The sequence below is a fragment of the Cervus elaphus genome, chromosome 6 (genome assembly GCF_910594005.1).
Source record: "Cervus elaphus chromosome 6, mCerEla1.1, whole genome shotgun sequence".
Classification (NCBI taxonomy): Eukaryota; Metazoa; Chordata; class Mammalia; order Artiodactyla; family Cervidae; genus Cervus; species Cervus elaphus.
In genome coordinates, this window is record NC_057820.1 from 24,953,621 (window position 1) to 24,981,486 (window position 27,866).

Consider the following 27,866-nt stretch of genomic DNA (forward strand, 5'->3'; position numbering starts at 1 on the left):
AGTATGCTGTAATGTTCTTTATCTTTCTGGCTTACTTCACTCTGTATAATGGGCTCCAGTTTCATCCATCTCATTAGGACTGATTCAGATGAATTCTTTTTAACGGCTGAGTAATATTCCATGGTGTATATGTACCACAGCTTCCTTATCCATTCATCTGCTGATGGGCATCTAGGTTGCTTCCATGTCCTGGCTATTATAAACAGTGCTGCGATGAACATTGGGGTGCACGTGTCTCTTTCAGATCTGGTTTCCTCAGTGTGTATGCCCAGAAGTGGGATTGCTGGGTCATATGGCAGTTCTATTTCCAGTTTTTTAAGAAATCTCCACACTGTTTTCCATAGCGGCTGTACTAGGTTGCATTCCCACCAACAGTGTAAGAGGGTTCCCTTTTCTCCACACCCTCTCCAGCATTTATTGCTTGTAGACTTTTGGATAGCAGCCATCCTGACTGGCGTGTAATGGTACCTCATTGTGGTTTTGATTTGCATTTCTCTAATAATGAGTGATGTTGAGCATCTTTTCATGTGTTTGTTAGCCATCTGTATGTCTTCTTTGGAGAAATGTCTGTTTAGTTCTTTGGCCCATTTTTTGATTGGGTCATTTATTTTTCTGGAATTGAGCTGCAGGAGTTGCTTGTATATTTTTGAGATTAATCCTTTGTCTGTTTCTTCATTTGCTATTATTTTCTCCCAATCTGAGGGCTGTCTTTTCACCTTACTTATAGTTTCCTTTGTAGTGCAAAAGCTTTTAAGTTTCATTAGGTCCCATTTGTTTAGTTTTGCTTTTATTTTCAATATTCTGGGAGGTGGGTCATAGAGGATCTTGCTGTGATTTATGTCGGAGAGTGTTTTGCCTATGTTCTCCTCTAGGAGTTTTATAGTTTCTGGTCTTACATTTAGATCTTTAATCCATTTTGAGTTTATTTTTGTGTATGGTGTTAGAAAGTGTTCTAGTTTCATTCTTTTACAAGTGGTTGACCAGTTTTCCCAGCACCACTTGTTAAAGAGGTTGTCTTTTTTCCATTGTATATCCTTGTCTCCTTTGTCAAAGATAAGGTGCCCATAGGTTCGTGGATTTATCTCTGGGCTTTCTATTCTGTTCCATTGATCTATATTTCTGTCTTTGTGCCAGTACCATACTGTCTTGATGACTGTGGCTTTGTAGTAGAGTCTGAAGTCAGGCAGGTTGATTCCTCCAGTTCCATTCTTCTTTCTCAAGATTACTTTGGCTATTCGAGGTTTTTTGTATTTCCATACAGATTGTGAAATTCTTTGGTCTAGTTCTGTGAAAAATACTGTTGGTAGCTTGATAGGGATTGCATTGAATCTATAGATTGCTTTGGGTAGAATAGCCATTTTGACAATATTGATTCTTCCAATCCATGAACACGGTATGTTTCTCCATCTGATTGTGTCCTCTTTGATTTCTTTCATCAGTGTTTTATAGTTTTCTATGTATAGGTCTTTTGTTTCTTTAGGTAGATATACTCCTAAGTATCTTATTCTTTTTGTTGCAATGGTGAATGGTATTGTTTCCTTAATTTCTCTTTCTGTTTTTTCATTGTTAGTATATAGGAATGCAAGGGATTTCTGTGTGTTAATTTTATATCCTGCAACTTTACTATATTCATTGATTAGCTCTAGTAATTTTCTGGTAGAGTCTTTAGGGTTTTCTATGTAGAGGATCATGTCATCTGCAAACAGTGAGAGTTTCACTTCTTCTTTTCCTATCTGGATTCCTTTTACTTCTTTTTCTGCTCTGATTGCTGTGGCCAAAACTTCCAACACTATGTTGAATAGTAGTGGTGAGAGTGGGCACCCTTGTCTTTTTCCTGACTTCAGGGGAAATGCTTTCAATTTTTCACCATTGAGGGTGATGCTTGCTGTGGGTTTGTCATATATAGCTTTTATTATGTTGAGGTATGTTCCTTCTATTCCTGCTTTTTGGAGAGTTTTAATCATAAATGAGTGTTGAATTTTGTCAAAGGCTTTCTCTGCATCTATTGAGATAATCATATGGTTTTTATCTTTCAATTTGTTAATGTGTATTACATTGATTGATTTGTGGATATTAAAGAATCCTTGCATTCCTGGGATAAAGCCCACTTGGTCATGGTGTATGATTTTTTTAATATGTTGTTGGATTCTGTTTGCTAGAATTTTGTTAAGGATTTTTGCATCTATGTTCATCAGTGATATTGGCCTGTAGTTTTCTTTTTTTGTGGCATCTTTGTCTGGTTTTGGAATTAGGGTGATGGTGGCCTCATAGAATGAGTTTGGAAGCTGACCTTCATCTGCAATTTTCTGGAAGAGTTTGAGTAAGATAGGTGTTAGCTCTTCTCTAAATTTTTGGTAGAATTCAGCTGTGAAGCCATCTGGTCCTGGGCTTTTGTTTGCTGGAAGATTTTTGATTACAGTTTCGATTTCCTTGCTTGTGATGGGTCTGTTAAGATCTTCTATTTCTTCCTGGTTCAGTTTTGGAAAGTTATACTTTTCTAAGAATTTGTCCATTTCATCCAAGTTGTCCATTTTATTGGCATAGAGCTGCTGGTAGTAGTCTCTTATGATCCTTTGTATTTCAGTGTTGTCTGTTGTGATCTCTCCATTTTCATTTCTAATTTTGTTAATTTGGTTCTTCTCTCTTTGTTTCTTAATGAGTCTTGCTAATGGTTTGTCAATTAATTTTTTTAAATGATTTCACTATGTTGTAAAAAAGAAAAAGGAGTTGCATTGAGTAGCTTCAGCTATATGCAACAAATTCTGGTAAATTCTCTTTTCATCTTTTTTCTGTTACAAATATTTTCTAGTTTTCCTTGTTACAGCTTCTTAGATACACCCATTATTTAAAAGTGGACATTTAATTTCTACATGCACAGGGTTTTTGAAATATCTTTGAAATTAATTTCTCCTTTAAGTGCTTTCTTCTCTGTAATCACCTTCTGTGTTTTTTCAGCCCTCTAACTTTATTGAGAGTAATAAAGGCTCAATCAATGGCTTTATTAAAGATCTAAATCAAAAGATATCTCTTGGCTAAACCAAAGATCTCTCTTGGTAAATGTCACATTGCACTTGAAAATATGTAGGTTATTTTCAAATACCTTTTGATATTGATTTCTAACCATAATTCCACAGTGATAAGAGAACAGACTCTATAGTTTCAATACCTTTAGACCATGAAATTTTTCCACCTTGTTTTATGTCCCTGGATATGTTCCAGCGTCTCCTAGTTGATAGTCTATGGGAACTTGAATAGAATTTGTATTCTACTGTTGTGTGAAAATTATATAAATCTTAATTATGTTGAAAAATAAAGTCCCTGCTAATTGTAAAAGAAAAGACTTTTGAATAGGTGTGTATAGTTAATCCTGTATAGTTTAGTTTATGTATAAATATGTATAAATAGGTATGCACATGCATGCTAAGTCACTTCAGTCATGTCTGACTCTTTGTGACCCTATGAGCCTGCCAGGCTCCTCTGTCTGTGGGATTCTTCAGGCAAGAATACTGAAGTGGGTTGCCGTGCTCTCCTCCAGGGGATCTTTCTGACTCAGGAATTGAACCTGCAGCTCTTAAGTCTCCTGCATTGGCAGGCAGGTTCTTTACCACTAGCACCACCTGGGAAGCCCATAAATAGGTATATGCATTTATGAATTAGATATAGCACTGTGTTGATTGGATATTACTGATTTATCTCTGAGTAGTAAGATTACAGGTTTTTTATTTCCTCTTTTTCTCCTCCATAATTTACCAGTTGAATTAATTTTATAATAGGAAATGGCATTCAAACCTGAAAAAAACGAAGTGTCCTTGTCTTGTAAATTGTTTTAATTCAGCACTCTATGAAACCTAACGCAAAGGAAGATCCAACGAGGGACTTGAAACAGCTTCTCCAGGAGTTGAGAAGTGTGATCAACGAGGAGCCAGCCGTGCCTCTGGGCAAGAGCGAGGAAGACGGGAGAGCGCCGTCTCTGGGGGTCTCCTTTGTGGCTGTGTAAGACCCAGTGCGCTTCAGAGTGGGGAAGTCTCCCTCAGCGGTGGTTGGCCATCACGGTGTCCTCATGGGAGGTTGAGGGTACATTAACTTTGAGGGCTATCTGGACACTACCAGGAGAAATGATGTGAAAGTGGAGGAGTTAGCAGAAGTGAAACTACTTGATATCAAGAGAAAATATTATTTGTTCTATTCAGAAATTAGTCAGGGCAAGGTGTGACCCAAAGTTACATTCACACAGTAATTTATAGTTCCCAGCAAATTTCACATCCATCATGTTACTTGATTATCACAGCAACTGTTTGAGGCAAGACAGAGCAGGATTTATTTATCCCATTTTAAAAATAAGAAAAACACAAGTTCTAAAAGGTTGACTTACCTACAGCCACATGTGGTGGAGCCAAAACTCGAACCCTGAGAACTGCATACTCTTCAAATATAAACTAATTGGAAAACTTTGGCTCTCTAGGCATCCGTGCCAGTGACTTAAATTAATATAAAGTCAGATTCAAAAAGTGATTCAACCAGTCTACCAGCCAGTGCCTGCCTTCATGTACTTGCAGAAATCAAATAGTGTTTTAAAATTTTAATGTGTGCTGTTATTAAATTAACTTAGAGCATCTTAGCACAGTATATATATTATTAGCATTACAGCGTTAATTATATGTTGTTAGTATTATAACAGCCCACTTTTGTAACATTTGTTTTCTGGTTATATAGCAGATATCTCAAAATCATACTCTCTGACATAATACTTATATGTAAACAATTTCCAGTTTCTTTAAGATGTTCAGATAGTGTTTATTAACCTGAGGTAGCAAAATCTTAATTGGATTTGTCTATTTTACTAATAATACTTGTTAATAGTAGTAGTAAAATATTAGTGATTGTCTGGTTACCTAACATAACATTGCATTCTCTGAATCACGTCAGAAACATCCCCTTGTCACTCCATCCAAGAACACTTATATGTGCAGAGTACTTTTTAAAAAATGTTCTCATGCATTTTAGTTATTTTTTTTCAATTTTTAAATTGAAGTATAGTTGATTTACAATGTTTTAATTTCTGCTGTATAGCAAAGTGATTCACTTATAGATACATGTACATTCTTTTTTAAATATTCTTTTCCATTATGGCTTATCATGGGATATCGAATATAGCTCTCTATGCTATACAGTAGGGCCTTGCTGTTTATGTATTTTATATATAAACGCTTATGTCTACTAACCCCAAACTCACGCTCCTTCCCTTTTCCACCCTCCTTCTCCCTTGGCACCCTCCTTTGGTCTGTTCTCTGTGTCTGTCATTCTGCCTCTGTTTCATAGATAGGTTAATCTGTGTCATAGATTAGGTTACAAATACAGGTGATATCATGTGGTATTTGTCTTTCTCTTTCTGACTTGTTTCACTTAGTATGATCATCTCTGGTCGCATCCATGTTGCTGCAGATGGCATTATTTTGTTCTTTTGATGGCTGAGTAGTATTCCACTGTATGTAGGTACCACATCTTCTTTATCCATTTGTCTGTCAAAGGACAGTTAAGTTGTTGCATATCTTGGCTATTGTGGATAACAGCAGTTTGGTTTTTGTCGTAACTCTATAATATGCTTTCTAAGCTAGGGCAGTATTTATTAAGCTTATTTGACCAATGATTACATTGACATAGATTGAGTTGCCGCCTCCTATGAGACAAAGAGACAAATTCGGAAGTAAACAAAGTAAACGTTAGAGCCCCTGGCTTTCGGAACTAATCATTCTACAAGATTACCATGACTTCGCTGATCAAATTCCATCACTTCAACCACTACCGATGTGCTTGACTATATTGGACTCTGTTGAACATGAATATATTTGGCCCCTGCCTTTAGAGAATTTATGTTAATTTGCTGTGATTCTAGAAATGGACTTGTCACCAAAGCCTAAACTCAGCCTGAAGTTTTCAAAGTTTCAGGAACAAAAGCATTTCTAGGTTGACAAACTCCATGGGTAGCCCTTTGCAAAACTTGCTTGGAGACCTAAAATCTACTCTTGTGCATTAGAGAAGAGTTAAATACATATGAGCAATTGATTATTCTAAAAATAGAAATTAGAATCTGGAAATTATTCTTTGTATAATCAACTGAGAGTTACATTTATCTATACAGAGATGATAGAGTAAGAGATTGCATTACTGAATCAAGCCTGAGATTAGAGATATGCCATAGGTAAGAGGAATCTGAGATTCTGAATCTTATTAATTGCCTAAGAATTGTACATGTGACCAGATAATTTGGGAAGTCTGGATAGTTTAGATGGGAATTGATGGAAAGCCTTAGTAGTGTTTAACTGAAACAAAAAAGGTTTTCAGTGAAATATACTAAAGTAACTTACTTTCTAGAAGTCAACTTAATAGGCTTTTTTTTTTTGCTGCTGTTTACCCAGATGAAGATATTTCTGTGGTATGCCATTCCAAAAATGGAATACTTTTCCTACAGTTATAATAGCTTACATAACTTTTGAGAAGAAGGTGGTCTCAAAGGAAGTTGCAACAGCCTCAATATAGGGTTATAAAAACCTTACTGAAAACAGTCCTATTTTTATCAATAATCTAATAGCTGAATGTTTAAATGAAACCATTAAAAAGAGCATTAAAAAACCATTAAAAAGAGAGATTACATCCATAACCCCTAAACAAAAACAACTTCTGAGAACTGTCTTTAGCCAAAAAGGAGAAAAGCTAATATTAGTTTGTTACTCAGTCACAGAAGGCATGGCCTGCAGGTCTTCAGTAGCTCCCAGCATCTGCTGCATTCAACACATGGTTCTCAGACTGACACGGAAGCATCTCCCTAGCTGGTCGCCAGCCTGCTTTCCTCCTGTACTGAGCTCTGACCAAGATGGACTACTCCTGATTCCCAGAAGGGTCCTTGTCCTTCTGTCTTCAAACTTCTCTGCATACATTCTCTCCACTGGGAAGAGCCAGCACCCCAATCTCACTCTTTTGAATCTGCATCTGTCTAAAAGCAGTATTCAGAGGAACAATTTGGTTTGATCACTAAGTTAAAATAACATCACATAGTCTTTAACTTCTCCCACCCTCTGCCAACAGAAGCAACAACTCATTAAGGGAATCCACTGAAGGCAGCAAATCAAGTGAAACTTTTAGCAGGTAAGAAACCATCTGACCAGCCCCTGACTTTCCGAATGTTCCCTTTACTACTATTTTTCATTCATTCATTCATTCGAATATCGTTCACTGCCTGTGATGTGCCAAGTTCTGTGCTAGGCCCATGGGATGTAACAGCAGCGGAGACACACATGGGCCCTGTCCTCAAGTTGCTTATAGTTGTGGGGTCTGTTTACTGACTGCCAGGAAAAACTTTTATCTTTCTGTTTTTACTGCTTATGAAAGAATAGAGATATTAGAGTCCTCTTTATATCATAGAATATGAAAATGAATTCTAGTGTTTAAATTCCAGTTAGGCAAAGAAAGGCCTATTCATTACTGTATCTTTAGCACCAAGCATTTTGCCTGCTTTTCAGTAAATATTTGTTCGTGAATGAATTAAAGCAGATACTTTCTTACTGTCCCTACTGTTTGGTCAGTATTCAGTGAACTTGAAACTTTATAAATACAGCTTTCTCTTAGCCTAAAAGAAACAAGTTTTGATTGTCTTCTAACCTGGGTGTGTAACATTACACTCACTGATCCTGTTAATAATATCTGCAGCCATCTATTATCTGGGTGTTTCTGACTTATCTCATTTAGTCTGTCTAACCAAATCTATGATATAGGCATTATTATCCCCATATATAGGTTAGAAATGAAGACTCAGCTTGCCCAGCAATTTACCAAGGTCATACAGCTTGTAAATAAAGGAACCAGAATTGAACTCAGTTCTAGCCTGCTTCTGAGCTCAGGCTTATAACCACTCCTGTGTTCTGCTTCTGGGTACCTGGACAATCAGGATGTTGGCAAGGTTACACTCCTTTTAGAAGCCCTTGGGTTTAATGCATTCCCTTCCCCTTCTCTTTTAGAGCTTCTGGGCCTCTAGCGCTTCATTCTTTGCACTCTTTGCCTTGTGGCTCCTTCCTCTGTCTTCATAGCCTCTGGCGTGGCATCCTCAAGTCTTCTGCTGGGATGGTCACATCGCCCTCCCTCTTCTGTGTGAAAAACCCCCCCTGCCTTCCTCCTGTAAAGAGATTTGTGATGCCATTTGGATAATGTAGGTGTATCTCCACCTACTCCAGGACAGTCTCCCCATCTCAAGACCCTTGATGTGATCACATCTGCAGTCTGTAGTGCCATGTAAGGTAACATTCACAGGCTGTTGGCATTTGGACAGATACATTTGATAGTCATTATTCATCCCACCACACTGCTTTTAAAGCCATTTTACCACTCATGTACCTTTGTGGTAGCCTCTACAGTGTTCAGTGTGGATGTTTTAAATGTCTAGTCTCTTGTAAGTTCCAATCACTTCTGTGCATCAGTTTCAAATTGTTCTGCCTAAAGCACACCTCAGACTATATTCCAGCCCCCAAACCTTCAAAGGCTCCTCATTGCCTACTGCAGCAAGAACAGACTCCTTACCATGATACTGAAGACTACACAACACAGCCGTGACCTTTTCCAAGGCTTTCCTCCTAATATTCTCAAACTTTTTGGTCTCAGGACCCCTTTGCACTCACAGATATCACTGAGGATTCCAAAGAGCCTTTGTTTACATAGGTCATTTCTATTTTTAGTACTGGAAAATAAATTTTAAGCATTAAAAAATTAAAACATTTTGATACTTAAGCAAAGTAAGTATATTACATGTTACTATAATAGTTTATTATGAAAAATAACTTTTCAAACAAATCATTAAGAAGACATCATTTTACAGTTAATGCATGGCTTAATAAAAGGTAGCTTATTCACATACCTGCCTCTGCATCTTTCTGGTGTGATATCAGATATCATGGAGCCTCTGGGAAACCCCACTGTATACTTATGAGAGACTAAGAGTTAAAAAGAAAATAATATCTTAGTATTCTAATAAAATTAGTGTTGACCTCACAAACCCCCTTTTCAAGGGCACCACTTTGAGAACTGCTATCATAATATTTTCAGACTGGTATCCAACCCACAGAGAACTATGTGGTTTAGTTCAACTTACTGATTTAAATAGGTCTGATAGTTTTGTAAAGTGACACTTATTATTGCTAAGAGAGGTTATTTTTTTCCTTGGTTTTTAAATTTTAAATGAATCATTAAGAGTGCATCTCTTAGAATCCATGGGAGAAATACTGGGCTTTATAGCTATTATTACAAAAAAGAATTTTGCAACCAAGATTGTATGTTATTACATTTTCATTCTGCAGAATGTTCATGGCCACTGAATACATAAGGATGACGTAACTCTGGTTCTCCCTCATAGAGTACTTGAGGACTTCTGCAGTTCAGGGTCATGGCTGCCATCTTGGGTTTATTGGGTTTATACATTAAGCCATGACTGTTGCCTTCACCAGCTTGTTCTTGTTTTTTTATTATTATCTTTTTCATTTATTTATATTAGTTGGAGGCTAATTACTTTACAATATTGTAGTGGTTTTTGCCATACATTGACATGAATCAACCATGGATTTCCATGTGTTCCCCATCCTGAACTCGCCTCCCTCTCCACCCCATCCCTCTGGGTCTTCCCAGCGCACCAGCCCTGAGCACTTGTCTCCTGCATCCAACCTGGGCTGGTGATCTGTTTCACACTTGATAATATACATGTTTCAATGCTGTTCTCTCAGATCATCCCACCCTCGCCTTCTCCCATAGAGTCCAAAAGTCTATTCTATACAGCTTGTTGATGAATCTTAGCACTGAGTTTAGAAATGGAATGTTTTTGCATGACCATTCTTATGTTTCCAGAGAGCCAGTCACGTTACACGTAGGAGAGTTGGAAGATCCACCTGGTTGCTTTGTATTCCCGTCTGCAGGTGAGTTTTTAATGAAAGCCCAGAAATGGGGCCTGCTTAAACCCTACAGTGGCTTCCCTTTCACTCACTGCTAGTCCCCTCATTTTGTATACTATGTAACTTACTAATTATGTTGTTGATTGGGTGTCACCTCCTGCTAGACAGATCTGCACAAGGGCAGATGTCTTTAGTGGTTGGGATATACCCCAGTACCCAGAACCTTCCCGGGACATAGCAGGCCCGTAAATAATTCAGTAAATTACTCAGTAAAAATATTCAGTAAATAATTGCTGAAAGAGATATGAGACAGATTGTGCTCCATACACTTTCCAAAGACAAAATGTGCTCTATAAAACAAGATAAAGGAAGAAACTGAAAGATAGCAGAATCTATTGAAAAGCAAAATGGCACAACTCAAACTAGAAATGGAAAAAAATAAAAATTAGGATAGGAAGGGCTGAAATCATACTCAGGGACTCAAACCCCTAGAGAAAATTGCAGAAGAGGAATTTTTTTTTTTTTTTTTTTAGAAGAGGAATTTTTAACACTAAGAAATGTAAAAGATAATGGTGGAGAATAGGTTGCATTTGGAAGGCAAAGGCAAACCAGCAGACACAAAATCAGCCCTCCTATGGAAGAAAACAAGATAAATGGAAAAGAACAAAACTGAAAATGATGGTTATTCAGCAAAAGTTTACTATAAATGTTTTCTGGCTTCCAGTGTCTCCACTAAGAAGTTAGCTCTAAATTTAATTATCCCTCATTTCAATGTAACCTGTCATTTTGCCCTCCTGGAAGCTTTAAGATTGTTTTTTGTCTTTGGGTTTGGGTTTGTTTTATTTTCTGGCAGTTTTTACTGATATACCTCGGTATGATTTTCTTTATATAGGAAGAACTTGTTTGTGGTTTGGAGTAAATGCTGTTGAATCTGTGGTAGTCTGTGCCTCCATCATCCAGACCTTGCAGGTCTGTGCCTGTTATCTGTATTTTTTTTCTCTTGGTTTTCTGCCGTGTCATTTTGACTCCTCGTGGTGTTGTTGTTCAGTCACTAATTCGTGTCTGACTCTTTGCAACCTCATGGACTGCAGCACACCAGGCTTGCCTGTCCTTCACCATCTACCAGACTTTGCTCAAATTCATGTCAATAGAGTCAGTGATGCTATCCAGCCATCTCATCCCCTGCTGCTCACTTCTACTGTCCTCAACATTCCCAGCATCAGGGTCTTTTCCAATGAGTCAGCCCTTCGAATCAGGTGGCCAAAGTACTGGAGCTTCAACTTCAGCATCAGTCCTTCCAGTGAATCAGAGTTGATTTCCTTTGGGATTGACTGGTTTGATCTCCTTGCTGTTCAAGGGACTCTAAAGAGTCTTCCCTATACCACAATTTGAAAGCATCAGTTATTCAGCACTCATTCTTCTTTATGGTCCAACTCTTACATCAGTACATGACTACTGGGGGAAAAACCATAGCTTTGACTATACAGACATTTGTCAGCAAAGTGATGTCTCTGCTTTTTAATATGCTGACTAGGTTTATCATAGCTTTCCTTCCAAAGAGCAAATGTCTTTTAATTTCATGGCTGCAGTCACTATCTGCAGTGATTTTGTAGCCCAAGAAAATAAAATCTGTCACTGTTTCCACTTTTCCCCCTTATATTTGCCAAGAAGTGCTGGGACTGAATGCCGTGATCTTGGTTTTCTGAATGTTGAGTTTTAAGCCAACTTTTTCTCTCTCCTCTTTCACCCTCATCAGGAGGCTCTTTAGTTTCTTTTCCCTTTCTGCCACTTGAGTGGTATCATCTGCATAGCTGAGGTGGTTGATATTTCTCCCAGATATTTTGATTCCAGTTTGCGCTTCATCCAGCATGGCATTTCATACGATGTACTCTGCATATAAGTTAAATAAGCACATTGACAACATACAGCTTGTCATAGTCCTTTCCTAATTTTAAACCAGTCAGTTGTTCCATGTCCAGTTCTAACTGTTGCTTCTTTACCCGCATACAGGTTTCTCAGGAGAAAGGTAAGGTGTTCTGGTATTCCCGTCTCTTTAAGAATTTTCTACAGTTTATTATGATCCACACAGTCAAAGGCTTTAGTGTAGTCAGTGAAGCAGAAGTAAATGTTTTTATGGAATTCTCTTGTTTTCACTGTGATTGAACAAATGTTGGCAATTTGATCTCTGATTCTTCTGCCTTTTCTAAACCCAGCTTATACATTAAGAAGTTCTCGGTTCACATACTGCTGAAGCCTAGCTTGAAGGATTTTAAGCGTAACCTTACTAGCATGCGAAGTGAGTGCAGTTGTATGATACTTTGAATATTCTTTGACACTGCCCTTCTTTGGGATTGGAATGAAAACACTGACCTTTTCCAGTCCTGTGGCCACTGCTGAGTTTTCCAAACTTGCTGACATATTGAGTGTAGCACTTTTACAGCATCATCTTTTAGGATTTGAAATAGCTCAGTTGGAATTCCATCACCTCCACTATCATTGTTTGCAGTAATGCTTCCTAAGGCCCATTGACTTCACACTCCAGGATGTCTGGCTCTAGGTGAGTGACCACACCATCGTGATTATTCAGGTCATTAAGACCTTTTTTGTATAGTTCTTCTGTGTATTCTTTCCACCTCTTCTTAATATCATCTGCTTTTGTTAAGTTCTTACTATTTCTGTCCTTTATCATGCCCATCCTTGCATGAAATGTTCCCCTGATCTCTCTAATTTTCTTGACGCGATCTCTAGTCTTTTCCATTCTATTATTTTTTTCTACTTCTTTGCATTGTTCATCTTATCTCTCCTTGCTATTCTCTGGAATGCTGCATTCAGTTGGATACATCTTTCCTTTTCTCCCTTGCTCTTTGTTTCTCTTCTTTCCTCAGCTATTTGTAAAGCCTCCTCAGACAACTACTTTGCCTTCTTGCATTTCTTCTTTTCGGGGGGATGATTTTGGTCACTGCCTCCTATACAGTGTTACAAACCCCTGTCCATAGTTTTTCAGGCACTCCGTCTACCAGATCTAATCCCTTGAGTCTGTTCATCAAGTCCACTGTAAGGGACAAAATCATAAGAGATTTGATTTAGGTCATACCTGAATAGACAAGTGGTTGCCCCTGTTTTCTTCAATTTCAGCCTGAATTTTGCAATAAGGAGCTTATGGTCTGAGCCACAGTCAGCTACAGGTCTTGTTTTTGCTGACTATATAGAGCTTCTCTATATATATATTCTGCAAAGATTATAATCAATCTGATTTTGGTATTGCCCATCTGGTGATGTCCATATGTAGAGTCTTGTGTTGTTGGAAGAAAGTGTTTGCTATGAGCAGTGTGTTCCCTTGTCAAAACTCTGTTAGCCTTTGCCCTGCTTCATTTTGTACTTCAAGGCCAAATTTGCCTGTTACTCCAGGTATCTCTTGACATCCCACTTTTGCATTCTAATCTCCTATGATGAAAAGGACATCTTTTTTGGGGGTTAGTTCTGGAAGGTCTTGTAAGTCTTCATAAAACTGGTCAACTTCAGCGTCTTTGGCATCAGTGATTGGGGTATAGACTTGGATTACTGTGATGTTGAATGGTTTGCCTTGGAGACAAACCAAGATCATTCTGTCATTTTTAAGATTACACCCAAGTACTGCATTTCGGACTCTTTTGTTGACTATGAGGGCTACTCCATTTCTCCTAAGGGATTGTTGCCCACAGTAGTAGATACATTGGTCATCTGAGTTAAATTTGCCCATTCCAGTCCATTTTAGTTCACTGATTCCTAAAATGTCAGTGTTCACTCTTGACATCCCCTGCTTCACCATGTTCAATTTACCTTGATTCATGGACCTAACACTCCAGGTTCCTTTGAGATATTGTTCTCTATGGCATCAGATTGTACTTCCATCACCAGACACATCTGCAATTGAGCATCATTTCCACTTTGGCCCAGCCACTTCATTCTTTCTGGAGCTATTAGTAATTGCCCTCTTCTCTTCCCCAGTAGCATATTGGACACCTTCAAACCTGAGGGGTTCATCTTCTGGTGTCTTATCTTTTTGTCTTTTCATACTGTTCATGGGGTTCTCATGGCAAGAATACTGGAGTGGTTTGCCATTTCCTTCTCCAGTGGACCATGTTTGTCAGAACTCTCACTATGACCCATCCGTCTTGGGTGGCTTGCACGGCTTGGCTCACAGCTTCACTGAGTTAGACAAGCCCCTTTGCTATAACAATGCTGTGATCCATGAAGGGGGTCTCCTCATATGCTTGGTTATTTTTATTGTATGACAAACATATACAAACATATACGAAAAACTGTTTCAGACTTAGAATAAGATTGCCTTCTTCCAGAGAAAATTCATGCTTGCCTCTGGTACTCAACCATACCAGCAATCCCAGATCAATTTAATCCAATCAGGAATTAAGATAATTTGAAGATAGACCTCAGGACCCACAAGGGCAGGCTCAGTTCCTTATTCCTAGGATGTACCCCATTTCAGTTCCAATTCAAAGTCTTGGGTTTTACCAGAACACACCCAACCCACATGATTGGAAAAATTTTCTCATGAGAGTTTGATTTTTTGAGAGGTGTAGCATACTATTTTTAAATAATTCTGTCCTTTTACTTTTGTTCTTATAAAATTTTAGGAAGTCCATCTGTGAAAAATTCAGCTTCCCGTTCATTGCATTCTTCTCCTAAGAAGTCTCCAGTTCACTCACTCCTAACTAGTTCGGTTGAGGATTCCATAGGTTCCTCACCACAATATAGATCTACCAAACCTGTTCATTCACCTGATTCTGTTAAAGGTAAGAATGACCTGATATCACTGATGAGATTAATTGTTTTCCTACTCTGTGATTTAAAAGTTCTTTTCCATAATTGGATTTATTTTTTAATTTTTTTTTCATAATTGGATTTAATAAAGTTTCACATGGTGTTCTTATACGTACACTCCAATTGGTGCTATGTGGTGGGTGTGTCTTTAAGTGGGTCTTATTTATTTATTTGTCTTAGTTAAATAGAATAATTATTAATGCACACCTTAGTATATAAACATAGATATTATAGGTAAATATTATCTCTTTCTCTGACATAATATTATCTTTTTCTCTATTTTATTATAAGATTTTGGGTCTTCTTGTAAATGCTGAGATGAATGACTTTTCTTATTTCAGTTCAGTTCAGTCGCTCAGTCATGTCCGACTCTTTGTGACCCCATGAACTGCAGCACACCAGGCCTCCCTGTCCATCACCAACTCCCAGTGTTCACCCAAACTCACGTCCATCGAATCGGTGATGCCATCCAACTGTCTCATCCTCTGTCGTCCCCTTCTTCTCCTGCCCTCAATCTTTCCCAGCATCAGGGTCTTTTCCAATGAGTCAGTTCTTTGCATCAAGTGGCCAAAGTATTGGAGTTTCAGCTTCAACATCCGTCCTTCCAATGAACACCCAGGACTGATCTCCTTTAGGATGAACTGGTTGGATCTCCTTGCAGTCCAAGGGACTCTCAAGAATCTTCTCCACCATGGTTCAAAAGCATCAGTTCTTTAGCACTCAGCTTTCTTTATAGTCCAACTCTCACATCCATACATGACCACTGGAAAAACCATAGATGGACCTTTGTTGACAAAGTAATGTCTCTGCTTTTTAATATGCTTTCTAGGTTGGTCATAACTTTCCTTCCAAGGAGTAAGCGTCTTTTAACTTCATGGCTGCAATCACCATCTGCAGTGATTTTGGAGCCCAGAAAAATACAGTCTGCCACTGTTTCTACTGTTTCCCCATCTATTTGCCATGAAGTGATGGGACTGGATGCCATGATCTTAGTTTTCTAAATATTGAGCTTTAAGCCAACTTTTTCACTCTCCTCTTTCACTTTCATCAAGAGGCTCTTTAGTTCTTCTTCACTTTCTGCCATAAGGGTGGTGTCGTCTGCATATCTGAGGTTATTGATATTTCTCCCGGTAATCTTGATTCCAGCTTGTGCTTCAAATTATGTCTGCTTTCTGTCTCTGTAAGTGCAAGTATCTGTTATACAGACTTACCAAAATGTCCTCATTTTTTAAAATTTTGCGTTCATTTATTATTAATAAAGACAAGTGAAAAAAAATGATTTACTTTAGAATAAGCCTGAAAAAATGAAAGTGGACATTAAATATATATAAATGCTGAATTGCGCTTGAAATGTTTTTCATCATATATGACGTCAGTGCTCTCTGGTATCATTCTCTTTGATAAGAGGTAAATTAGCCAAGTTGTTGTATCATTGTTAAGTCAGTTCCTGGTCTTTTGAAATTCTATGCCTAACATATTTTTAGATCCGTAAAAAAAAAAAAAAATCAGGACTTAATCATAGCTTTTAGCACATTTTCTTTTTTTGTCATCTTTTTCTGCATTTGGGTCCTCCTTCATCTCTTACACTCCTAAGTTCTTTAATTTTTTTTAAAAAATGTGCTGTGCTTAGTTGGTCAGTCTTGTCCAGCTCTCTGCGGCCCCATAGACTGCAGCCTGGAGAAGGCATGGCAACCCACTCCAGTATTCTTGCCTGGAGAACCCCATGGACAGGGGAGCCTGGCGGGCTGCAGTCCATCATGGGGTCCCAAAGAGTCGGACGCAGCTGAGCGAGTGAGCACCGCACAGCACAGCCTGCAGCCCGCCAGGCTCCCCTGTCCGTGGGGTTCTCCAGGCAAGAACACCGGAGTGAGGAGCCATGCCGTCCTCCAGGGGATCTTCCCAACCCCGGGGTCGAACCCAGGTCTCGCGCATTACAGGCAGATTCTTTACCCTCTGAGCCACCAGGGAAGCCCAATTACATCATGATGACAACAGTGATTATTGCAGGAGTAGAACAGTGCTGCTGGTCACCTCATTATTAGTTTGTGGCTACATAATGGAAGATCCCCTGAAGAAGGGAATGGCTACCCACTCTAGTATTCTGGCCTAGGGAATTCCATGGACTGTATAGTCCACGGGCTCGCAAAGAGTCGGACACGACTGAGCAACTTTCACTTTGACTTTCAATAGCATGGCATTTTCTTTTTTGTTCCCTGTTGTCAGATATTTGTCAAACATGTTTTACATTATATTTACGTTAAAAATCTCTCAATGAGAAATTATGTTTTATTCTCTCGAACAAAAATAATTTCTAGATGGTTGCCTTTAAAATCATCTTTAAAAAGTAAAAGGGTGTTTTCTTGATAGGAAAATGAGGTATCAAAATTTTTCAAGATTATACAACAAGTCAGAGACTAAGCTCGAAATTAAAATCTTGTGATTGACAGCCAGTGTTTTTTGGAGGTTGACAAAGCATAGCGTACTTATTTGAGAATAATTCACAGGCTTCTAGCACCTCCTCAGTTGCTGCTGCCACATTTATTCTAGGTTCCTTGTGGCCGTGTCAGCGTCCATACTGCTCTTGCAATATAATACTGTCCTCATTCAGGTGACAGCTGAAATGGGCACTTGGCCTCACACATTCAAAAATGTTTCCAGCACCAGTATTAAATCTCAATCTTCCAAACACTAAGTTACTGGAACTACACAGGTTTGGAATGAAAAGCTGTCATTTAAAATGTAGGACGTATCATTAAACTTGAAGTGTTTTTCCCACTCATCCCACTTAATGCTGTGTGGTTACAAACTAGTAAATCAGATTGGTTTGAAACAAAATCATATAAGCTAGTATTGCAATATTTGGATACAATATTTCTTTATTTTAAAATAGTGGTTTAAAGCTTCCATTATTTTAAAAGAAAGGTTGTTTAACCCCTAAGTGGAAGATTTCTAAAATGAAATATCAAATAGACTTTTAATATCACATCTAAGCAATTTTCTAATAGCTTCACAGTCTCAGCCAATAGAAACAACCGGAAAGACATGCAGGAAGCTCCAAACAAGACTGGAAAGCTTGCAAACTCTGGTAGAAGATTTACAGATGAAGAACCAAGGTACGGTGCATGCTTTTGGAGAGATCATCCTAGCTCAAAAGAATACTCAGCCTTCCTTGCAGGTTAAGCCTCTTACCTGTAGATCCACTGAGAAGGATACACAACAGGCAATTCAGGAACCTCAGTCAGAACATAAGAGTCTTCACCATGACTAATGCCTGGATTAACAGTGTGCCCTTGGGCAGGTCGCTTTAGCCCTCCTTTCTTCTTTCATCTAATAGGGATGATAATATTGCTGACCAGCCTTCGGCAGGACACATGTTCCGAGTGGCTGAGTTCACATCACACTTTCCCATAGACTGTCTTTCTTGTCCTTTTAGGTCTGTAGATGAACATTTGTATGACAGTAGCCAGCATGAGGTGGCAGTTAATAGCCAGAAAACAAAACAATAGAATTTAGCCTTATAGAAGATTTAAATTACTATGGGCAGACTGCCACCCAATGAATCACTAAATAAAAAGATAAACTATGTCTAAACATGGACTTATGTATGCCTACATAAACTAGAGCTATTTGAACAAGAAATTGTTGTATTCTACAGATGATAGACAACTTTTGGGATGTGAATTCTAAGTAGATGTTCCCATGAATTCAGGAGGCTATCATGTTTTATGATTTCCTGACATAAATCCATGAATCCAGGAGACTTAGAGAGAAATTAATTTTGGAGTATACATGTTATTCTTATTTCATCTTTCCATCTCTAGAAAATAATACAATCTTGCCAGATGGAAGATATTAACTTTCAAAAAATAAATCATTTAAAAATAAATTTAACCTTATTATTAATAATAGTTGTTATTAGCATTTATTGAGCAATTATCAGCTGTGTGCCAGGCCCTGTATGCAGTGTCTTGCTTGTGAGCTTCACAACACTGGGAGGTGCGTGCTGGTATCTTGTCATTTGGTAATGAGGAAGCTGAAGATCACAGTCAGTCAGTAAGTTCTCAGTCACACAATGAGTAGTGGAGCTGGGAATTGATCTCTGCAATTTCTGACTCCAAAATACACATTTTTAATGTATTAAAAGTTAAATTTTTACTAAAGAAAATCAACAAATTCTTTCTGATAACTCCAGATGTCTGTGTATATAAACATAAAGAAAAACATTTAAGTTTATCATAACTTTTTAGAGGAAGATTCATTATCTTATTGGCCCTATTTTTATTCACATTTTGACTTATATTTCTGACTTTATCTGACTGATTCTACCATGTAATAATCCAATTGGAAAACATGTCATATTTGTTTAAACAATTTTTTCTTAATCTTGTTATTGGGTGCATTGTCTGGATGAAATGTCTCTTGGAAATTATGAAACAGATATTTTGGAGAGAATGTGGGGAACATTTATCAAAATTTAAAGTACATGTATTCTCTGACCCAGAAATTCCACTTCTAGCAATTTATTCTGCAAGAAAAATTGCACATACAAAAATCTATTTACAGAAGTATTTCCTATAGCATTGTTTATAAACAAAAATAAGGAAGCAACTTTAGAAAGTTTATTTATTAACATGTTGGTACATCCACATGATGTAATACTGTGCTGTCATAACAAAACATGAGCTGAATTGGAAAGATACTGACATTTTAAGTGAATGAAAGCAAGCTGCAGAACAATTTATACCACATTTCCATTTTTGTAAAGAAAACTCTGTGTGTGTGTATGTACTTGTGAAGATATTCACTGAAATGTTTATAGTGATGACCTAGGGAGGAGGAGGTTCAATACACTGGAGGAATAAAAACAAAGAATGATTTTTATCTCTCTGTGTACCCTTCTGAGGTGTTCAAATTATCTGCAATTAGTATGTATTACTTGGATAAGGAAATGGCAACCCACTCCAGTGCTCTTGCCTGGAAAATCCCATGGGTGGAGGAACCTAGTAGGCTGCAGTCCATGGGGTCGCTAAGAGTCGGACATGACTGAGTGACTTCACTTTCACTTTTCACTTTCATGCATTGGAGAAGGAAATGGCAACCCACTCCAGTGTTCTTGCCTGGAGAATCCCAGGGACGGGGAGCCTGGTGGGGTGCCGTCTATGGGGTCGCACAGAGTCGGACAGGACTGAAGTGACTTAGCAGCAGCAACAGGATGTATTACTTCTGTAACAATAACTATCATGTTATTTAATTATTTATTTGGCCACACAGTGCTGCTTCCCTGACCAGGAATTGAACCCATACCCTTGGCAGTGAAAGCGCAGCATCCTAACCACTGGACCATCAGGGAATTCCCTATCTTGTTCATTGAAAACAACTAAAAGAGCAAAGATTTACTCTCAGCTCTGTTTCATAATTAAAGTCTTTTTAAAAAATATGCTACTTTGCACTTTTTAAGAACTTTTTGAGCTCAGCATATCTATTCTATGGTAGCAAGCTGACCTTTGAAGAAATACATAATAGAAGTATGTGTTTAACCTGAGTATATGTTGCTTTTCTAACCTTGTTTTATCAACATTTTCAGCAATGTCTTCAATGATCAGAAATCAAGAAAAGAGAATACAGAAAGTGAAAGACCAGGAAAAAATGTTACTAAAGTGATACATTGCTTGCCTATTCTTTACAGAGAGATGATGCCCAATTAATTGTGGTGTTACTTATAATTAATGCCCTGTGTACTTTTTTCTTTTTATGTGAAAATTTAATAAAAGATATCCTATCCTGTCCTGTAAGCTCTATTTTGAAATAAACTATTCTTGAATGCTCTCTTAGTAAAACTTAAAGCAGTACTACCTAGATGTGAACTTACCTTACAGGTATCATTTCATGCTAATACCAGTGTGTTGGAATAATTGCGTTTTGTTTTTTTTTTTTAATTGTTATCTTACAGGTGCTAAGGCAATAGTCTTTTTTTTTTTTTTTCAGCTTAAAAGTTTATTTTTACATGAAAGTAAAAGATGGGGTGTAATGCCCAGACAGAAGGACAAACTCCAAGGCCTTGGCCAGATTCCTTCTGTGACCGTGAACTCGGTGTTCTGTCAATATCAGTGAGTGTTATCACAGAACAGAATACTGGGGCCTGTAATCAAAACTTTTGGAGAAGTTTCTCTTTTTGCATATTAATACCTAGAAGGAAAGAGAAAAAAGGCTCACTATTCTTCAGCCAGTGGGTAACTTCTGTAGATCAAATGAATTCAGTCTGCCCTAAGTAGTGTTTCATAAATGAGTGGGGTTTGTATGTGAAATATTTTCCAACACCAATACCCAGTTCTCTGTGGACACCAACTGGGCATCCTTGAGTCAATTCAATTCTGACACTACCTACCTAGAGTTAGTGTCCAGTTCTACAGACTTAACAGCCCAGTCCCTCAAGACTAGGGCTTCCCAGGTGGCCCAGCAATAAAGAATCCGCCTGCCAGTGCAGGAAATGGGAGTTCGATCCCTGGGTCAGGACGATCCCCTGGAGAAAGAAGTGGCAACCCACTCCAGTATTCTTGCCTGGGAAATCCCATGGACAGAGGACCCTGGTGGGCTACAGTCCATGGGGTTGCGAAAGAGTTGAACACAGCGACTAACCAACAACAACCCAAGTCCTGGGCCACCTGTAGTTTTTGACTGGTTATAAATTGGGGAGTTCCCACATCCCCCTCTAAAGTTTCAGTAATTTGCTAGAACTGATCATAGAAGTCAGGAAAGTGCTTTACTTAACTATTATGGTTTATTATAAAGGGTGTAACTCAGGAACAGGCCAACGACAGGCGCACAGACCAAGGCACCTCCGCACCCCCTCAGGGCTCCCAGCCCCTTGATGGATCCTCCCACCCAGAAGCTCATTAAGTGCCCTCATTCAAGAGTGTCTCCAGAGCCTCATCTCCAGCCCCCTCCCCAGCCTGCAGACTGGTGTGTGGGGCTGGAAGTGGCAAGCCTGCGATCCCACTTGGTCTTGCTGGTGGCCAGCCCTGACCCGAGGCTGTCTAGGGGCCCCACCTAAGTCACCTCACTAGCGGAAACTCAGGCATGGTCTAAGGGGCCTCAGAATGAATAACAGAAGACACCACCATCTCTCGGGAAATTGTCAGGAACAAAGACCAAATGTATTTATTATACTACAGGATGGGAACCCAATGAAAGAAGACCAGAACAGATACAAAAACAGATACAGAGACAACAGACAATTTATAGAAGCCAGCCCGCGTTCCCCTTCCCTAGTACAGGCGGCCCTGCGGATGGCTCTGTTCCCAGCAAACCCCCGTCCCCGGGCTCCCGTCTGCGTGGGGCCACCTGACCGGCTCTCACTAAGCCAGGGACACGCAGCCGTATGTGGCACCTTCTGGCCCCGAGTTTTAGTGGAGTCTTTTATTTCCCTTTCCACGGACTGGGCCCAGAGAAGAGGGAGGTCCTGGGGACAGAGGAGCCGAGGACAGGGCCTGGCTGCCGATCTGCAGGGAAAGCGGCCCTGCAGCCAGGAGCGCCCACTGCTGTTGAGTGAGCGGGGAGCAGGCGCCCTGGGGCCTGTGACCGCAGGTGACGCTCCGCCTAGCAAGTGCGGGTGCCAAGCTGAGTAGGACAGACGTCCTCCCACTTCTCCCTCTAAGCACATCTGATTTTTTTTTTTTTTTTTTTTTTAGCACATCTGATTTTACGTGAGTTTCAAAAGTGTAAAATTTAGTATTACTATGTATCCCTTAAATCAACTGGCTTTACTGAAAGATTTTTACTTCATCAGATAATGATAAAATCACTAGTGACAGAACTCTCAACAGGTTTTTACTATAAATTGTTCTACCTTTAACTTGACCTAATAGAAATGCTTGGGTATTCTGTGTAGTAAAAGTCAGTGTCTTCTGAAGACCTGACTGGAAGGAATATAAAATTCCATTATGAAGTTTGTAAAAAAAGGAAAAAATATATATATTTATATATGTGAATTAAAGCAAAAGTATTCTGAGCCCCCCAAAAAAGTTACTAAAGCACTTTCTAACACTATTTTCAGTTGAGTTTATGCTCTTTTTAGCAAGGACCATCCAGGATTAAATGTTGTTTTGCCAATAAATATTACACTTAATAAAAAGTTGTTTTAACATAGTATTTTCAAGTATAATATCCTCCCAAACAAAGCCAAAGTTTTAAAAGAAATATTATAAAACTTTAAAGGGAAGAGAACAGTCTATATGCCTCTTGATGTTTGCCCTTTTTTCTGTGTCATTAGTGAAGAAAAATATTAGTATTTTATTTTACATCTAAGCGGTTATGGTACTAAGACTTATACAAATAATTCAGACATTTAATAAAGATACTAAACTCAGGTTTTATTATTTTTTTTTTCAGTTATAATGGCAAAGTTTAAAAGGTTGTTTCTTCCCAGGGCAAAGATATATTTCTGTATCACTCTGCTGTTACAGTTTTGTTACCCAAGATTGTCACTGACATGAAGAGGGAAGACAGTGAAATGATTGTTGTGGGACCATCCGTCTGTGAGCCCAAATCTGCTGTGAGACGAGCAGCAGTGGGGCAAGATGGTCCTCCAAAGGCCCTTCCAGGAGATGATGGGGTGTCCCACCCTCCAGTGGGCTGTGCCGTAGCCCCCAGCCCTCTAAGAGGTATCACACGGGCCACCTTGCTCAGCATCCACCATAACTCCCTTCCTGTTCTCTTTCCTCTTGGACTGCTCCCAGTAACAGACTCTGATTAGGCCCCTGCTTCTACACCGGCCTTTGATCATTAAGGCAAAAACATACTTGCTACTTTCAAACCATACATGGCAAGTAAAATCAAGCGAGAAAAAAAAAAAAAATTGGGAAGTCTTAACGCGATGCTTCATATCCTGGCTAATCACATCTAGTGACCAGATATTTTCTCATCACAGTTCCATATGGTGCTAATGATTTTTAAACATAAAATGTGTAAGAGAGCATTTCTCCAGCTGCGCCAGTAGGAAATCTGCTCTTTTTGAATAAGGCTTGTTTTACTCCCCTGGTCTAAGAATCACTGAAAGGCTCAAGTCTAAACCCTGCGCAGTTAGTTGGTTTCCGTGCTCCCTGACCACTGCGCACTTAGCCAAGCCACTCCCCAAGACGACCACGCCCTAGAGTAATGATGGGTCAGCATAAATCCATCCAGCAATGCCACAGGAAATGCCATGCTCTCTGGAAGCGCTATCTACACATTAGACAAAAGCCACTAGCAAATTTGAAACAAGTCTGAGGAGTTAGATTTGAAGTTACACTTCCTTTATTTTAAACTATTCCGGGTGCTCCATGACCTTAGCCCCTTGCATGCTCTCCCATAGCCTCTTGGCTGCTTGTCAAAGCGATTCAGTGAATCCCCCACCACCTGTGAACCACTTTATCCTCATGACCAGTCTCTAAGAATCTATTGCTGCATTCTTCCCAACGAGCAACTTCTCCGTTCTCTACCACCACAAACTTCCACTCCACCACCGTGTCTGCCGGCAGGGACACAGACCGAGACCAGAACCCATCCCTGTTACACTGGAGCGGGATGTAAGCGTTCCATCTCCCAAGACTCTCGTGGTCTCCAGTTACAGCGATGAACTGCACGCCAGCACTTGTGATATAATGGACCTGGAACCTGACACTAACCTGATGACACTCTTTCTGACCTTTTGCTTCCACCAGCATGCTTCTCTCCCAATTCTTTCCCTGCTTAGCGCTTAACACTGGAGAACCAAGATCGTCACCCAAACCAGCATCTCCCCAGGATGAGTGCCGGGACACCATCTCCCAGTCCTCGTGGTCAGCCCGGGTCTGACAGTCCAGCTGTGCAGGGTTCACTTCTTTCCCTCTGCCCAGGAGCAGGTTGCTAGAGGGAAACTTCTCTGCCAAACATGGAACTGCTTTGGAAGGTGTCTCTGGGCCTTTTTGCAATCCCCGTTCTCCCATAGGAGATCCAAGGCCTCCGTGTCTTGAAACGTCAGAGTAACTTCTAGAGTTACCAGTCTCAGAGGTAGTTAGAGATTCTGTGTCAGGAAACGGGCCAGAGGGAACATGTGCTCTTGAACTATCAGGGTTACCAGCTTCTCCAGAAGGACTCTGCTGTCTCCATGCTGCTCCGGGCAGGTCACCGGGACCTTTGGTCTCAGAAACCAAACATCCATTGCTTTCTTGAAGATGCTCTTAAAAAAACAAAAGGAAAAATGTAATAGTGTTTGGGCAGTTCAATAAGTTAGGTTGAGGAAATAGGTTTAGTTATTAAAGACTCCACTACTAATCTATCTGCAGTTCACAAAATCAAGTACTTAGTTACCTGGTGCGTTCCTAACACTGTGCTCTAAGAACACACATATCCAATAATAAGGGGCTTCCCTGGTGGCTCAGATAAAAGAATCTGCCTGCAATGCAGGAGACCCAGGTTCAATCCCTGGGTGAGGAAGATCTGGAGGAGGGCATGGCAACCCACTCCAGTATTCTTGCCTGGAGAATCCCTTGGACAGAGGAACCTGGCAGGCTACAGTCCACTGGGGTCACAAAGAATCAGACATGACTGAGCAACTAAGCAAAGCACATCCAATAATAACAGGCATATCCAGGAGCGCCAGGACGCCAGCACAAGAGTGTCAACAAGGTGGCAAGCTGTAGAGGCGGACGTGTAACCCTGTCATGGTCCTGGATCTCCGCAGTGCAGGCCATCCTGGCATGCAATCAAGTCAAGTTGTTTGGCTCCTATCATCAAAAATGCTGTCCAGCCTGGGTGACAAAAAGCTACACAGTTACCCTGCAAACCAGAAGAGCACACCTTCCGTCCCAGGAACTGTGTGTGGGTCAGGCATTGGTGGTCACGGTGTGGACAGGCCAGCAGAAGCTGTCAGTGGGGTAGAATATGAAGGACAGCAGTGCATCCCTGGGCAAGGGGGGGTGGGGTGGGGGGACAGGGCTGGATTCTCCTTGCCAACTCCATGTGCATTGGGAGCCTCTTCAACAAAACACAGGCTATTTAGTTAATTAAAGTAACTTCCCTGGTGGCTCAGAAGGTGAAGAATCTGCCTGCAATGTGGTAACTGCTGCTGCTGCTGCTAAGTCACTTCAGTCGTGTCTTGACTCTGTGCGACCCCATAGATGGCAGCCCACCAGGCTCCTCTGTCCCTGGGATTCTCCAGGCAAAAACACTGGAGTGGGTTGCCATTTCCTTCTCCAATGCATGAAAGTGAAAAGTGAAAGTGAAGGTGCTCAGTCATGTCCGACTCTTCCAGACCCCATGGACTGTAGCCTACCAGGCTCCTCCATCCATGGGATTTTCCAGGCAAGAGTACTGGAGTGGGTTGCCATTGCCTTCTCCAGCAATGTGGTAGACCCAGGTTCAATCCCTGGGTTGGGAAGATCCCCTGGAGAAGGAAATGGCAACCCACTCCAGTATTCTTGCCTAGGAAATCCCATGGACAGAGAAGCCTGGCTGGCTGCAGTCCATGCGTGTCACAAAGAGTCGGACACGACTGAGGGACAAACACTTTAACCGAAAACTCAGCTTACTTCTTGGCCACCTCATTGATAGTCCAAATAGCTCCCTGCAAGGTCTCCAGAGCCATTCAGTCAGTATAGAAGGGGATTGAGAGGGGGATGGGAGTGGGAAGACGGCGATGTTGTTTAATTGTCTCCTTTTAATGGTGGGGTTGGAAGTGAAGCATAAACAAAAATTACTTTGAATTCCCCATCTCTCCACCTGAAACAGGAGGCTGGCTTTCAGGGAAAAGACCACCAACGAGCTCTCTGCAGGACAGAGGAGCAGATTTATCAAGTGGCTACACATGAACACCACTCCACTAAAAATAAAGTTTACAAATAAAGATGTCATTTTCACTAGGCTGGAATCCAGGGATGGGCAGCTTGCCAAGGGAGGGCGCTGGAAGGTAAGTTTTTCTGCCGAGTCCCTTATTTGCCCAGCACACGGGGTCTAAAGCGCAGACGTCTAAACCTAGATGTCAGTTCTGTTCCTCGGACTTGGGGCCGCTACCAAGTGTGCCTCTTCCCTGGGGTTTTAGACAACAGAGCCCTGCTCCGGTGAGCATGGGGGAGGGCCGACAGCTCCGAAATCGGCTGCCAGGGAGCCGCCCCAGGGTTTTAGCCGAGGCCTTCATGGCCAGCCTCCAGCCTGAACTTTGCCTCCCTGACAGAGGCGTCCAGAGAGCAGGGGGTGGTCATTGCTCCGGTGTTCCCAAACGCGGCTCTTCCCTGGGGTGAGGGATAGGAGGATATGAGGCTATGGGATTGGGACTGAGATGAGACAGTGTCCCAGCTCGGACAGACGCGGGAGGGTGGGAGGATCTCTTAACCTAAGCACCCCTTTCCGAAGGCCCGGAAGGGGCGCCGCCACTGCAGCTGCCTGCACTGCACCAAGCGCCAGCAAGCGGAGGAGCCCATCCCCGCCCGAGGAGCAGGGCAAGCGCCAAGGGCAGCGACTCGGCGGGGCGCGCCCCTTGACGAACAGTCTGGGCATCGGCGGGGGCGAGCACACCGCCGGGGGCGTGCGCAGCAGCCAGGGGAAATGCCCATCGCGGCGAGGGTCGCGTTCCGGCTAGAGGAAGCTGGTCCCCGGGAAAGGACTGCTAGGAAAGCTCCAGGTGGATCCCTCCCGCTCCCCCGAGGAACTTAAAAGCCCCCCTGGCAGATCTGCCCAGGAGACACAGGGAGGAAGAATACCTGGTTTGGCAGAAGGTCCGGGGCTCAGTCCGCCGCCGCCACCGCCCTGATCTCCTCCCGGAGCCTCAGCCTCCCTTGGGGGGGCGTCCTTCCTCTGCTCCGCATTCCCCTCCTTTCCCGTGTCCCGAAGCAGCCAAACGAAAAGCGCTCCGGCCAGACCCCCTCCTACCAGCAGGGCGGACCAGACGGCGCCCATGACTGAGAGGCCGCGGCTGCGGGAGACGACGGCGACCGAGACGGGGGCTCAGGTCAGGCAGGAAGAGCCACACCTCCCCAGCCCGCTCCAACCTTTTACGGTCCCCGCGGTGGCGGGCGCTGCCGCGCGGAGCCCAACCCTCCGCCGCTAAGACTCAACTTTCCCAGCCCCGCCCCGCTCCCCGCCCCGGGGCTGCAGCCCAGGCTCCGG

The 27,866-nt window shown here is 41.1% G+C and overlaps 2 protein-coding genes across 14 annotated transcripts in view; one reads left to right on the top strand and one right to left on the bottom strand.

The window, feature by feature from the left end:
• CCDC158 (coiled-coil domain containing 158) overlaps positions 1–20,531 on the top strand; it is a 78,985-nt gene extending 58,454 nt beyond the window's left edge. For 8 of the 13 annotated variants that reach the window (XM_043906417.1, XM_043906416.1, XM_043906420.1 and 5 more), the window contains 6 exons: positions 3,836–3,993; positions 7,084–7,143; positions 9,883–9,950; positions 14,561–14,719; positions 17,761–17,860; positions 20,332–20,531. In XM_043906417.1, the coding sequence (XP_043762352.1) occupies positions 3,836–3,993; positions 7,084–7,143; positions 9,883–9,950; positions 14,561–14,719; positions 17,761–17,860; positions 20,332–20,452 (666 nt within the window). In that variant the 3' untranslated portion in view covers positions 20,453–20,531. Of the gene's footprint in view, positions 1–3,835; positions 3,994–7,083; positions 7,144–9,882; positions 9,951–14,560; positions 14,720–17,752; positions 17,861–20,331 lie in introns of all 13 variants that reach the window. The other 5 variants (XM_043906421.1, XM_043906429.1, XM_043906428.1 and 2 more) reach the window with 5 other exon arrangements.
• A 2,564-nt stretch (positions 20,532–23,095) lies between these two features.
• Positions 23,096–27,812, bottom strand: STBD1 (starch binding domain 1). The gene is made up of 2 exons (XM_043906431.1): positions 27,461–27,812; positions 23,096–24,942 (listed from the first exon to the last, which is right to left on the bottom strand). The coding sequence occupies exons 1-2, from the start codon at positions 27,654–27,656 to the stop codon at positions 24,122–24,124; spliced, it is 1,017 nt and encodes a 338-aa protein (XP_043762366.1). The 5' UTR covers positions 27,657–27,812; the 3' UTR covers positions 23,096–24,121.
• Between the last annotated feature and the right edge of the window lie 54 nt (positions 27,813–27,866).